This window comes from Suricata suricatta, chromosome 13 (genome assembly GCF_006229205.1).
Source record: "Suricata suricatta isolate VVHF042 chromosome 13, meerkat_22Aug2017_6uvM2_HiC, whole genome shotgun sequence".
NCBI lineage: Eukaryota > Metazoa > Chordata > Mammalia > Carnivora > Herpestidae > Suricata > Suricata suricatta.
The window spans coordinates 34,456,936-34,471,583 of record NC_043712.1 but is presented as its reverse complement, the minus strand read 5'-3'; the positions used below and the strand labels follow the sequence as shown (position 1 = coordinate 34,471,583).

The window sequence follows — 14,648 nt, the reverse complement described above, 5'->3', positions numbered from 1 at the left end:
TCCTTCCCTCTTCTGGGAATTTCTTGTTGCTTTTAAGAGAAAATGGGTACATTTCTAGCAGACTCTCCTGGTCCAGAAGACCACAATCAAAGGAATGGACTTTGAAAAGGAAGCATGTGACAGCCATTCTACACTCAGGAGGCACTGGCAAAGACACTGAAGGCTCCAGCCCCAGCAGCTGGAGCCCCATTATTTATAATTCACAAGTAATGATCCTCTACTATTAAACATAAATCCACCAAAACAAAAGAGGGGGGCTCTGAGATACCTTCTCCAAAGGTGGACTTGTAAGGAAGACAGAACACAGGTTGACCCTGAGAGGAATCTTGGTTCATTGTCTGCCTCAGTCTCCCTTCTCTCTACTTCTGCTCCACTTCCCTACACTGCGTTGGCCCTCAGTCTCACCTTCTGTTACTGTCCCAGACACAGCTGCCCCTAACCGGTAGATAAGTTTCCGGTGCTGACACCGTCCCCACCCCCTCCAGGGCACAGCTGCGCAAAACGGCCCCAAGCGGCCTCTTGGGGCCCAGAAGGCTGCAGTGTGCTTTGGGGGTGGAGTGGCTGCGTTGTCTCTCCTTTGTCTGGAACCGTGCAGGTCCAGATTCTTGCCACTTCCCCACTGTTCCTCTCCCACACGCTCAAACCCAACCCTGTCTTGGAGCAGGATGATCACAAAAGCAGAGGAATTACTCATCCTGGTTCCTATGTTCTTTCCACCTGGTGGCTCGAGGTGGATAAAAACTGACTAAAATTCGAAGTGATGGCTCAGCGTTCTCACCGGAGAGGCGGGAGTGTGGGAACACCCTGAGGGACACCTCCAGTTCCACTCGTTGGGTGCAGGCCTAGAACCTCAACTTCTAAAGTCTTAGAGCTAAAAGGGCCCTGGGCTTTGCTTTCCCCATTTTTCAGATGCTGAACCTGAGGCCAAGGAGGGACTTGTCCAAGGTCACATAGAGAATCTAAGGTAGGGGAAAGGCTATGAGCTGGGAACCTCTTTCTCAAAACAGCCTCTCCAGAGCTACTCTTGGGATGGCAGGAGTTTGGGGTGAGGTGAGGGGGTGTATGCTGCCAAATCAAAGAGCCCAGTTAGGATATGTGGGCACAAACCAGTTTTCTTCCCAGTACATGTGCAGCTTGGCCAGAATCCTTGGAGTACTGCCGGAGAGGGATGGAACCACAGATATTAAATGAACAGGAACAGCTTGGACTCTCACTTCACACAGAGGTGTGCTGCTTCAGGACGGACTTTAGTTGGGCTGCCTAATTTGTTGGGTGACAGGTGCCCATGACAGAGGGAGTTACCCTCTGGGTGGAAGCTTTTCACCATCTCCAAGGCAGCCGTTGTCTGGGAACTTCTAATGCAAAGAGGCACCACCAGACCTGACATTCTAGCCACCTAGCCCAGACTTACAGGCCACCAAACGATGGCCCTGAGAAGTTACACAACTAATCCAAGATTATACAGCAATTTCATAACGGAGCCAGGCTTCAGTGCCACAGTCCTGCTTCCAAGGGCTCATGAGTCTGAGTGAAACCAGAGGAGAGACAAGCAATGAGAGATGGACTAGACTAGTGAGAAGTTGGTCTCAACGGTGGCACTGAATGAAGTTGAGACTTGCTGTGTGCAACAGTCACAGGGTTTCGATCCTCCAACAGCACAACTTTGAGTAGGGCCCTGTGTTAAGCACCAGGGGCAGGAGACTGGGAAAGGAAACCATCAGGGAAGAAACTCAATTTATGGAAGTCGAATTGCCTTTGAAGGTTCTGCTATTGAAAGAAAGACCATTGAGAATTTACCAGAGGCCAAAATACCTCCAGAGGAATGTCCACCTTGATATTTAGCCAGCAACCTGCCTTGGCTCAGAACACACTCCCTCCCTCCCTCCCCTTTCTCTCAGCCCAGTCAGCCCCTCCCTCCTGCCCAGCAGCAGCTTGGGGGGGGGGGGACTGCTAATGGGCTCAGGGGGCTTGAAATGGACTCTTCCAGCCCATCTCCCTGCTCTTGCTTCAGGCAAAGGCAGGCCTACAGAGCTCAGATTAGTTGCTCAGTTTGGGAGAGTCAAAGATGCCACTGTCATCGCTGTCCTAACTAATCAGGTCCTCTCTCTCTAAACTTCATTTTATTTTATTTTTAAATTTTTTATCTTTATTTTTTTAGTAATCTCTCTACCCAGCATGGGGCTCCAACTCCTGACCCTGAGATCAAGACCCCAGAGATCAAGAGTCACATGCTTTTCCAACTGAGGCAACCAGCCATCCCCTCTCCCCTTCTCTAATCCTCATTTTTAAAGTATTAAAGAGAGAAAGCAACTGACCCCAGGTTACACAGCTAGTGGTGGCAGAGCAGATTCCTGTGTGACTCCCGCACCTGGATCAGGGTCTTTCTGTAGGAATCACTGAAGTATGTGAAAAATAGAATTTAACAAAATTTCTTAAGAATCACGTAAACTGCCTTTGTCAGGGTTTGTTATCACTACCACTGCACCCTGAAGGCCAGGGATTCGAGGCTACAGACCCCTTCTCCTAAGGCTCCTTTTCCCTATGTGTCTAATGGAGAGAAGAACCCCTGAGATGAGGTCTCCCAAAGTTGTAAAAGATGAAGATCCATGGCTAGGGAGTATTATTATCATTCCACCACGCTCATCCCGGAGCTAGGTACAAGATGCCAATGCCCAGACAGTGCTCGGCCTCCACGGGCCTGCCTCGCCTTGGACTCTTGAAGCTAGCTTGGCCAAATAGTTTTGCTCCAAAGGGGGCCCTTGGAGGATGGGGCTCTATCTCCTCTCCCAGCAAGAATGAAAAATCTAACGGCAGAGAAGTCACCTTCCAGCCCTACTCCTTGCAGCACTTCTGGTAGTACCTACTCCTGTATTTCTTGCTGTATGATGTCAGACAAGTCCCTGTCCCTCTCTGGACATCAGTTTTTCCTTTTTGATACCACAATGAAGAGGCTAGACAGGAGGGTCTGTAAGTGGCTTCCTGCTCTAGTCTGACCTCATCTGATCTTGGAATTAGAGCTAAAAGGGCATATACTCCTTCCCCATTGTAAAGATGGGGAAACTGAAGTTGAGAGAGGGAATGGAATACAGTTGGAAGGAAGGAAAAGGAAGTCAAGTGGCCCATAAAAGGCCTCGAAGTTGAGATGGGAGAAGCCCACACAAATCTCTTAGAACCAGACAAGATGCCCCCAGCTTGGCCAGCTCCAGCTTCTCAGCTGTCTCTTCTCCCCTCCCCCCTCGCAGCTGGGGCCCAGGCTGGTGCAGACAGGCGGAAGTGCAGTGTCACCTGAGATGTCCATCCTCACCAGGGGAGGCGGCCCTATACCAGCCCAAAGGAGAAGATGGGGCATGGCTCTCCAGATTTGAAAACTCGGGTGGACTAGGGCCCCCCAGCCCCACCCAGGTCTGCTTCACTGAGGAATGAAATGCTTTATTGATTAAACGATTATTCAGGCGATTGAACTAATCAAAGAGCCCATCGACCGCCCTGAATTACATTCTTGGTAGACAGCTCGTTGGGCGAGGCTGCCTTGCCAGCCACCCAAACCCTTCCCCGGAGCCTCACGTGCCTCTGACCCATTCCCAACATACACACAACACCTAGTCCTCAGTCTGACGCGGCGACTCTCAGAGTCCTACCCTCCGAGGGACCCCAGGGGGGAAAGAAGAAGGGGATGGAGCAGAGGGGGTTTACAGATTCCCTTCATCCTTTAATTCCCCACTTCTTCGATTTCTATCCTCACTTCTCCTGTTACAATGTGGGAAACCTATGTATGCCCTGGGAGTTGGTCTGGGTTTAGAGTTTAAGTCCACCCCTCTCTCTCTGCTTTTTGCCCAGTATTTAGGGCTGAGGTAGAGGTAGGGCCTCAAAGATCCGCGAGGATAATGCAAGTGGAATCCAGGAGTGTGTTTGGGTGGGGGGTTAGCACACTTAGCCTAATGAGTAAAAGAGGCTCCTATAACCTCGGGGCAAACTGAGGCCTCTGGCTGCCTGCCACTTCCTCTGAGGTATAAACACACTGTGCTACCACTGCCTGGGCCTGTGGGTGGCACACCAAGCCCTGTGCCAGGAAGACCCCAATTTATACAGGCACCAGAGTTGGATGCCCAGGCTAGGCACACATGTCCACCCACTTGGGCTCTCCTCCACTGGAGCAGCACCCACAAGATAAAACCTGAGCACATAGCATGCGCACACGCACACATCATTGTCAAAGGCTTATTTAGGTGAAAGTGAAGGCAGGCTAGAGGTCCCTAGAAATGTCAAAACTAGCCTACAGGTTGCCTGCTGTCACCTGCCGAGGTTGTATCTGCCACAGGAGACACTTTCATACAAATGGTAGACTCAACAGTGCCCACAGAGTGAAGCAGTGCACACCACACACCCAGGGATGGCACTCCCTGAAATCACACCTCCTCCATTCCTGGTTCTCCCAACATTATGTGACCAGAGCCTGACAATCCACGGGCTTAGGACAACAGACTCCCCACTGCCCTAGATCCATTTCTGTTTCTCCAGGCAGACACTCTTGTGTACATTGGCATGTACATGGTGAACAGCTGTTGACACCCAAAAATGGGGGAGTCAGTGTAACCACCTCATTCTCACTGCCAAAAGCACTTGGATATGACAGGTAAATACAGACCCTTAAAGAAGTAGATGTACCCTGAGACACTCCTCCAAATCACATATACTCCACTCATAGACACACATTTTAGATACGCAGAGTACAGTACCCAGAAATATCAACTCATAAACATGACTAACACCCGTTAATATAAGGATCCACATACACACAGGAACATAAATTATTTCGCACACAGACATTTTGAAAATACATATACAGGAACATACAAACTCACTGCCACTCATGCACACTCCGAGCCCCTGTGTAAACACACAGACCCAAATGAACTTTCAGACCCCCAGACAGACATACCCACATAAACATTCAGAAACAGAGAAAAACACAAACTCACAGATACTTGGATGGATGCTGAAGTGTATGAACAAATTGGCGAAAAGACATACAAACGCCCCACAGACAGACACGCAGTCAATCCCTGAGAAAATGCGGCTCCCTCCCTCCCCCAGGGCGCAAGGACCAGAGCAGGCTGGGTCCTGGAGTTAGCCCGCTTGGAGCCCGGGTCGCAGTCCTACCTGTCCTGCCGGTCCGAGGAGTCGGGTAATTTTTCTCTAAATCCATTTTGATTTTCCAAAACTTGATGAAGTGGACAAGGGGGAAAGTTTCCACTTTTTGTGTGTGTGCTTCTTTTTCTTTCTTTTTTCTTTTTTCCTTTATTTTCTTTCCTTTTCCTTTTTTCCCTTTTGTTTTCCTTTTTTTCTTTCTCTTTTCTCCTTTCTTTCTTTCTTTCGTTCTTTCTTTCTTTCTTTTTTTTTTTTTTTTAGGTGCCAGGGGCCGCTCACAGGTCGGAATAATTCAAGCCTTCCGCTCCCCCGCCGAGCCGGGGTAGCTGATCACTGAGCTGAAACTAAACGTTTTAGGTGGAAAAAAAGCGTCCGAAGGCACCGTGAAATGATTAAGGAACTAAAGAGCTTCTCGCCATGTGAGATCATGTCCTGTTCTCGCCAACATCACAAGATGTCCCCAGACACGCCGCGCCCCCAGCGTGCCGCCCCGCACTGCCAGCCCTGAACAGGGAAAGGGTGTCCGCGCTGTGCCACCGGGCCTGCTCAGCTGGCCAGACGGGGCGGGCCGGGCCGAGCCGGGCCGGAGCAGTGCGGGAGGCCGGGTGAGCAGCAGTGCCGCTGCCGCGCCGCCCTGGACTTTTATAGGGGGTTGGGGGGAGGGAAGGAAGGGTTCTAACGGAGCCGGGCGCTACCCGCGCGCCCAGGAGAAGGTGCGGACCGAAGGCTAGCCGGGAAGCCCTGGCCTCGTGGCCGCACGTTCTACAAACGCCTGCGTCTCGGTGTCGCGGCCCTGTGCGGGGTGCGCGGCGCGAGTGACTCCTCTAGGTGTGAGCCTCGCCGCGTAGGCGGGTGCAGGCCGGGTTTTTGTTGTTTTAAAAAAATAACCACCTCGCCAAGCAGGTGTTTTTGAAGGGGGTGCCAAAGCAAGCAGCGTCTCCAGGCGCAGATGGGGGGTGTTCCAGTTTCCTCAGATTCACCCCTAGGGCGGCGCCAGCCCCCAGAGATCCTACCCCCACTCCAATTTGCAGCTCTAATACCACTGCCGGGTCTCTGACTTTAGGGTAGTGCCAGAACCCTAAAGCCCCCAGGTCCCCACGCAGCCTCCTGGTCCCAGAGCTCCCTCCCACACCATGTCCCATTCTGGCCCAGAGTTTATAGAGGTTATACGCTGGAGATAAAATCCGGGGCTCGGCTTTTGGAGCGCCCGAGCTCAGCAGAACCATCTCAGGGGGTCCTGGAGATGGGCGGGAGCCCTGGACACCTTACCCCGGCCCATAAAAGGAATGAATCCCTTTGCCCTCAAGCCTGGAGGCGTTGTGGCGGGCCGAGCCCCTGGACTTGATCCCAGAGGGGAAATCAGCCCGAGAGAGACCCGGGCAGTGGTGTGGCACGTTCAGCCCGCTCTCTTCGGCCCAGGCTTAAAACTTCACTCCCCTTTCCCCCTCCCCAATCCCGAGTCCAGCTGCAACGCTTGGCCACTGGAAGTCTGTGGGGCCCCGCTGTGGGGTGGTCGCAGGGGCAAGGTTCTCCAGGGAGGGGGAGCGCTCTGCAGGAGGACTCTTAGCCCTCCGGACAATGGCAGTTTCGGAAAGTGAATCGCCCTCAGCAAGAGTGTTGTTTGTTTTTTGGAGGGGGTGGTCACGAGGCTGGGCCGCAACCTAGGGGGAAGAGCCCAGAGCTCGAGAAAAGGGGGGGGGGGCTGGCGGGAACCGGACATCTCTTATCCACTGAGCCGATTTCGCCACAATCGGAAACGTGGCTGTGGATTCCCCGGCGGCCCCCCCACCAAGTAATCTGCGCAGTCCCCCTGCGCCGCCTCCTTCTTGCACGCTTCGAGTCAGGGTCCCTGCCCCGGCGATTTGATTTTTGGCCCTCTCCGAGCGCTCGACTCTTCCTTCCGCTGTCCAGCCCCAGCTCCGGCTTCCCGCCCTCTCGCCTAGCCCGCGCGGGGTTGCAGAGCCGAGGAGGAGCGGCCTGTCCGCGCCCAGAGATCAAAAGCCCTCCCGGAATTGACATTTCACCCCAGGCTGGGGGCGGGAGTTGTTGGGGTTGTTTTCGATTTAGAGGGTTTGTTTTGTTTTTGTTTGTTTCCCGTGAATTTTCTTTGCAAGATCTGTGAGCGAGTCTATTGTTTCGGGTGTTTTGCGTGTAGTTTTTTCGTGGATTTCATTTAAGAGGGTTTTGCTCTATGAGTCTTGGTCTTTTGGGTGGCTTTTGTTTTCGGTCTGGTGGGTTTTAATTTTACGTTTTGTACTTTGTCCTAGGAGGTTGTCCTTTTGTGTGTCGTTGGGAAGGCTGTTGCTTCTGAGCAGCGTTTTGATGCGTTTTGATTTTGTATTACTGGGTGTCCCTCTGTGTGTTTTGTTTTTGGTGAATTTTGTGTTTGTATGTGTTTTGTTTACTTCGATTTTGATTTTATTTTTTAGGAGCCGAGCGTTTCGATGGGGGAGTTGGGGTTATGTTTTCGTGTGTTGGCTTTAGTTTTTGTATTTGTGAGATGGTTTGGTGAGTTTCGCATGTGTGTTTTGGCTTTTGTGGGCTTTTGGATTAGGGAGGAGACACCGGCCACTACTCTGTTCCAGTCTGTACCCAGGAAGGGCAGAAGATTAGGCCAAGCCTCAGAAATGACGGGCTCACGGTGCTCCGAAATACCTGACCCCGGCGCCGCCGCGTCGTACTCTGAGCGCTCCTAGACCAACGCGAAACAAATGTGCGTTCCCGAGGGGGCGCCCGCCCCTAGTCATAACGCTGCGGGTTGTGTGGGACCAGTGCCAGGCTCAGAATTCACGGAGCCGCCTCTCGCGGGGTACCCAGGCCCAGTCGTCGTTCCCTTGAGCACCCTGTTCGCTGTGGGTGGATCTCCCCTCGCGCCTGGCCAGCTTGCTTCGGACCTCCCTGACTCCCGCAGCATTGGACAGACGGGCGGATCCCCGCCGAGGAGAAACTCTTCGGACCACACGGAATTGATGCTTCGGCCCTAGAGATACTTGGCAGGTGGCTAGAGAAGCGTGGAGTGTAGGCGCAGATTCGCGTCGGAATCCCGGAAAAGTCCCCATCTCACTTGTCCGCAGCCCTAGAATCCTAGAAACTCAACTCCGCTCAGCTTTCGGTTTGGAGAGCCTGTCCTGGTTTGCAACCACAGACACATAAATCCACACTCGAGCATACGCATACACAGCTAGAGAGCGAGAGAGAGCCGGCCAGCGCCTTGGTAGCATCGGCCTGCATGGCGGTACCGGCGCTGGCATCACTTCAAGGGGACGCCAAACTGTAATGACAGGAAATGTTGCAAGGACAGAATAAGGCATTCTTTCTGTGCACGTCGCCGGAATTTCTCCAACCTCGAAACACCTGGATTTGTTTCATTCTACACGAGGGAGGAAGGGAGAGGCAAATTTAGAGAGGCAGAGAGACGTGCTGGCTAAACCGGCAGGGAAATGCGGAGAGAATCTATAGCGACAGAAATATGTTGAGAGAGAGACAAGACTGTGGGGAAGGGCAGATTGGAGGCCCAGGAAAGGGGTTGGTGTGGAAGCTCCTCCGGGCCCCCGCGCTCTGGTATTCTGTGAGTGCGAGAAAGCAGAAACCGAGAACAGAGAGTGACAGGAAAAGAAAAGAGTCGCAGAAGGGGTTGGCCTAGGCACGCTGCGAGCTTCCCTCCAGCTAAGACGCTGGAGTCTAGGGAGGGGGAGGCCGACGTCGGGAGGAGAGGAGCCTAGCTCGGGATCTTCCACTCCGCCAGGAAACGCCCGATGACCCCAGGGCTCGTGGGCCGGAACTGGAGCCTGGTTCCGGCCCAGCGCTCCCAGAGATCCCCAACCCGGAATCCAGCAAAGGTTGGACCAGCGCGGTCCGCCGCTGGGCCTCGCTCTGTGCGAGCCTAGGGAGAAGCCGCGGGGAACGACTCTGACCCTGGGGCTCTGTGCTGGGGCCTGCGCTGAGGGTGGGTGGGAGCCGACGTCCAGGCTAGAGGCAAGGAGGAGGCCCCGCCCTAAAGCTGGGGGCCCGGATCTGGGAGCGCTTGAGGCCGCTGCTGGACTAGCAAGGATTCGGGGTCCTAGCAGCACGCACGTGGCACCGCACCTTCCGCAGGCGGTGCCCCTAAAGCCCAGCCCCGCCCTGCTCCGTTTGCCGGCCATGGATGGTGTTGGGATCGAGGGTGGACGCCGAGTCACGGAGAGTAGGTCCCTCGTGGTATAAGCTTGGGGCTTGCCTAGGGGCGGCGCTCGGGTGGATTGGGGCGCCTCTCCACTGGCAACTCCCCGGGCGCAGAGCGCAAAAAGCGCGCAACGCAGGCCAGTCGCCGGCGCAAGTTTTCTAGCGGTGCCCGCAGCAGAAAGGGGCTGAGGAATGGTTTGGGTCAAAGCACCCATTTCTGCTGCAAGTGGGGTCCTCTGCGTATAAAGGGCTTTGAGGTCTGGCTTCTGGTTCTCTAGGGCACCATGTGCCAGCGGCTCGCCACCCAGAAATATTCGGGTAGCGCTGGAAAACACGATGTATTCGGGGAATCTGGCGCTCATGGTGGGTTATTGCTATTGTTGTTTTACTTTACTGCTTTTCTTGTTTTAATTAAACGTGTTATTGAGAGGAGCCTCAAAGAGGGCAGACCTGGGTCGTTTGATTGGGTTCATTTCAACTCAATCCAGTAAGTAATTCAACTCAGTTCCACTATTGGTTTCTCGTGCACAGGTACACATGGCGGAGCTCAAGTGTATGCCATATACATATGGACAGAGACGAGGTTTGAGGGCAACTCTTGGAGATTTTTGAGATAAAATTTACTCTGTTGGAGTTACACTCGCAATATGTGAATATGGAAAACAGGCAGTCATTTGTATTTAAAATTTGCCAACATTTTCCAGCAATCCACTATTTACCTGAAAATTCAAAACAAGGCATTGAAAATATTTACTGGCAGTCTGTTTAACATTGAGAACAAGTGCAAATCAGTTTATTTCTTCCTATATTTCCCCTTAAATTTAACAATACTACAATTTGTAAATAATAAAATCTTACTTTGCATAAGAAACTTTATACGTAGGATGTTTTATTTCTATCAATATACGATGAACCGTTAGCTCTCCCTCCCCTTTTTCTTCTGCTATTTCTCCGTGTAATGTGAGCTTTAAATATTCATGTGCCAGCCTAGACTTACATCCTATTTAATATGTTTTAAACCTGTAACATTTAAATATGATATAATTTCATTCCATGAAGTTTTGGAACATAAAAGAGCCTATTTCACAAGCGATTTTGAGTGAGTGCACAGGTTAAACGATCCTTTTAGTTTTTGGACCTAGATCAGGATGTTAAACGGAAGCGAAGGGGGCCTGTAAGTAGGCCCTTTAATGTTCTCACTTACTTCATTCTCCATTTTTCTGTAATAACTTCCGAGCCATGGCAGAGGATCACAGCAGGATTGGAGCGCTTTCCCTGGAGCCCATGGTGTGACCTTGCAAATCACCAAGTGAATACCTCAGTCTCAGGGAAGGTTGTGGACTGCTTTTTTTTTTTTCTTTTGAGGGACACCCCATCCATTGGTGGAGGGGGGACTGCAGAACATAACGTCTGAATTTGAGAACATGCCTGAAATAAAACCGAGCTCTAAAAATCTTCCAGATTGCTGCTGCTGACCTCTTATTAGCAACTTGACCAGCTATTTGCTGGTAGCTTTCTCCAGGACTTAGCCCAGAGTGAGACACAAAACAGGAGCTGATTGGGCGTGGGTCCGGAGGGCCTTTGAGGCGACCCTGCAGCCAGCCCCAGTACCTAGCGACCAGAGACACTTCTCAAAGTGTTTAACTTCTCCTTTACTTTATTCTGGAGGTGGGGGCCAGACCTTCAGACATTGAATGGCAACTGGCTAAAAAATTGCCTACAAAAAGAAAAATTAAAGCTGTCCCCTCATTTGTTTTCAATCAGATGAAAGCCATTTGGCATATCAAGGTGGTATGAGGAGGTTATGAAACAAAGAACAAGAAAGTTGTTCTCCCTCTACATCATGAAACTATTTCTAATGGGAAATCATGACACTGCATTTTCCTTATAATCACCTAAGTGTCCGTCTATCACATAGGGAAACTAGCAATACCCTACTACTTAAGAATCCACAATGGGGCATTGACAAAAATTGGAATTCTAGGACAAAAATATTTCTACTAAATTCATACTAAAGGAACCATACCAAATTATTCACACTAAAAATGCTGCTAAAATTTCAATGAAAGCCATTTGTAGGACAAGCATTGTTCTAATTTTTTGGAGAGATCTTTATAAATTCTTCCAGAAAAAAGAAACAAGGAAGCAATATCTATTCAGATTCTTTATTTACAGTATAAGTTGATATGTATATATAAAGGTTTGTGGACAAGCAGGCTAAGAGCTCCAGATCAGCTTGCTGTTAAGCACAAATTCTCATACCAACAAGGTAGGAGATGCAACTAGTCTGGCGGATTGAAAGGGGGAGTGATATTTTTCCAAGTTTGGTACAGCAGTTGGTGTCTCATTTCTCATGCAATTTGCACGTAGACTCGTGGACCCCATGAAGTGACAAAAGAGAATTAGGCGGGGATGAAAACCTGCCGGTGTCTGCAGGCGGTGCCTCAAAGCGCTCCTTTGGACACACGTTCCTGGTGGTGGGGAGTTTGCTGCCTCTAAACCAGGACTGACCTTTTGTCTTTTGACCTCTGATGCATGAAATTAGGTAGCAAAAGAAGATGCGAAGAGAAGGATACAAAAACATGGAAAAACAGCCCTCCTTGACAATAGTCATTGTATCAGATCATAGAGGAGCTGCCCGGCGCAGCCCGGCCCGGCGCTGCCCGAAGCGCTTGTTTTTAAGGCTTCGGGTCTTCCTGGCCACTGGCATTCCTGTTCTCCTTTGTGGGAGACCCGCATTTGTTGGGGGAGGGATTAAGCACTCTTTTTAATTAAGCTCAGAGCTAGGTTTTGTGTGGGCTCCTTTCACCAAAGCCTGCCCCCATTTGCAAGCACTTGGTTCCTCCACTTCCTCTGAGGCCCTCCATGCAGGCTGGATGTCCGGGTTGTGCCATAGGTAGGAGCTTTGGAGACACCAAAAGCTCTGTCCCTAAAGCCCTTTTGGCCACCCAGGAGAAAGCTCTTTCCCAGCTGGTATGGGGGAGGAGGAGCAGCCTGTTTCTGGGGCCAGAAGGGCCACATGCTCCAAGTAGATAGCCCTCCCTTCTTTCTCTGGACCCAGTGGGAGTCTCTGATGCCTGTGGTACTGGGCTGCCCTGTCCTCTGGGCCTAATGGACTAGCCCAGTGCCCTCCACTGTCACGGGTGTCAGGGAGGAGGGCAACAACACTTATAGAGAAGCCCTCACTGAATGCACTTCGCAGTCATTTGACCCTCACAGCCATCCTCGGAAGGAGTGCTCAGCCCTGTGTCAGGAGCCAGGGCATAATGTAGCTTGAGCCCCTGTCCAGAGGGGAGACAGATCTCTACTTGAACCATAAAAGTGTGAGGATGGGGGTTAGCAAAGGGGGCAGTGGGAGAACTGAGCAGGGCGATGAAGCCAAACTCTGGAAAGCCGGAGGGGGTGGGAGGAGTCCTCTCTTGGGGGAGCAACCTAGATGATGCTGATGGGTGAGTAGGACTTTCCTGGATAATGACAAGGAGAGCATGATTAACATTCCCACTTTGCAGATGAGACTACTGAATACCGATATATCAGCAAAATGCTATGGAAAGAGCTGACCAAGGGCTTGCGTGAGGAGACAGGAATGGCAAAGAGGGAAGGAGTTCAGAGCGATTTGGGGAGTGGAGCAAAGTAAGGAGGAGGATGGATAAGGCGGAAAGCCCCTGCCACACCTCCCTTAAGATAGCCAGAGTAGTAGAAGCAAATATTCTCCCCTTACTGTAGGAGTGAATGAACCCCAAGGTTCAAAGGTAGATAAAAGAAAGGCTATAGGACCAAAGGAGAAATATACAAGAAAGCTTAACTTGTATCAATTTTTCATCATCTGACCTGGAAAATTTGCAAAGTTCAGAAAGAACGCCAGTCTAGAGAAAAACAGAAAAACTTCAGCCTGCAATGTTCCTCATCCATTTTAGTAAATCCTCCAGCTGTGGGACACCCTCCCAGAGCTACCGCTGGTGGCCACCACTCACTGCCCAGGCCACACAGCCCTGAGTTCTCCCTTTCCTGTTTCCCTGTGCAATGGCGAATGAATATGTGTGTCCAGTCCTCCCCAGTGCTCGTAGGCTATGAGCTCCCGTGGGCAGGCCTCCGCCTCTGTGACCTTGGCTCCTCTGGAAGTATGCCATTCTATTTGTTAATAACAGTAACTTCTCAACTTCAGTGTGAGAAGAATTGCATGCAGATCCCTGGGCCCCAACTCTGGAAAGTTTGCTTTAGTGGTAATGGGGCAGAGCTTGGAACCCAAATGTTTAATAACTTCCTCAGGGAAGTCAGATGCAAGAGGTACCTGAACCATCAATTGAAAAGCACTGGCTTAAAAGCTTTTCCAGGACAAGGACTGAACCTCTATGATTTACTCATTCCTGCCCCCTTTCAAGAGGTCCCCACCTACCAAAACATCAAGACGTTGGAGTTGGTCAGGATCACAGTACCCAGGTGCCCAAAGTCCCAGCAACTCTATTTGCAAACCATCCCCAGTATGCTCCAAAAGAACCAAAGGACCATCTCCTCCTCCCATTTTTTTCGTTCAGTTCCATTCAACAAAAAGAGCCCAAGGGGCGCCTGAGTGGCTCAGTCGGTTAAGTGTCCGACTTCTGCTCAGGTGATGATCTCACAGTTCTTGAGTTCGAGCCCTGTGTCAGGCTCTGTGCTGACAGCTCAGAGCCTGGACCCTGTCTTCAGATTCTGTGTCTCCCTCTCTGACCCTCCCCTGCTCACGCTGTCTCTCTCTGTCTCTCAAAAAAAAAAAAAAAAGACTCTCTTGCCCTCCAGTTGCTCACAATCAGGTGAGAGAAATTAGCCTATAATATATGGTAGAAACTGATTGAGCTTTTAATTGAATATAGTTAGGGAATTGAAAGAAGAGTCCTTTCCTACTGGGGGAGATCCATAAAAGTTTCTTGAAGGAGGCAGTATTTGATCTAAGTTTGGAAGACTGAGTTGAAAAGATGGGGAGAAAGGTGTTTGCTACAGGCCAAGGGTTCAGTATGATCAGCGGCATAGAGGTAGAAAATGCATGGCCTGTTTAGGAAGTGGCAGGGCAGGAGCACACAGCATTCCCTGGCACCCAACCTGGGGCCAGCTGAGAAAACAGAATCCCCGAGGAGAAACCATAACAACTGCATTAGAGCAACCTTAAAATCTGGCCCACTCTGGGGCACGTGGGTGGCTCAGTAGGTTAAGCAGTTAAGCAGTTAAGCGTCTGACTTCAGCTCAGGTCGTGATCTTGTGGTTTGTGGGTTTGAGCCCCGCATCAGGCTCTGTGCTGACAGCTCAGCGCCTGGAGCCTGCTTCAGATTCTGTGTTTCCCTCTCTCTCTCTCTCTCTCTCTCTCT

At 51.0% G+C, this 14,648-nt stretch overlaps 1 protein-coding gene across 3 annotated transcripts in view; it reads right to left on the bottom strand.

Annotated features, from left to right (window-relative positions):
* Positions 1–5,325, bottom strand: part of PAX5 (paired box 5) — a 184,307-nt gene extending 178,982 nt beyond the window's left edge. For all 3 annotated transcript variants that reach the window (XM_029921218.1, XM_029921220.1, XM_029921221.1), the window contains exon 1: positions 5,161–5,325. In XM_029921218.1, coding sequence (XP_029777078.1) covers positions 5,161–5,206 — 46 coding nt within the window. In that variant the 5' untranslated portion in view covers positions 5,207–5,325. The remainder of the gene's footprint in view (positions 1–5,160) is intronic.
* Between the last annotated feature and the right edge of the window lie 9,323 nt (positions 5,326–14,648).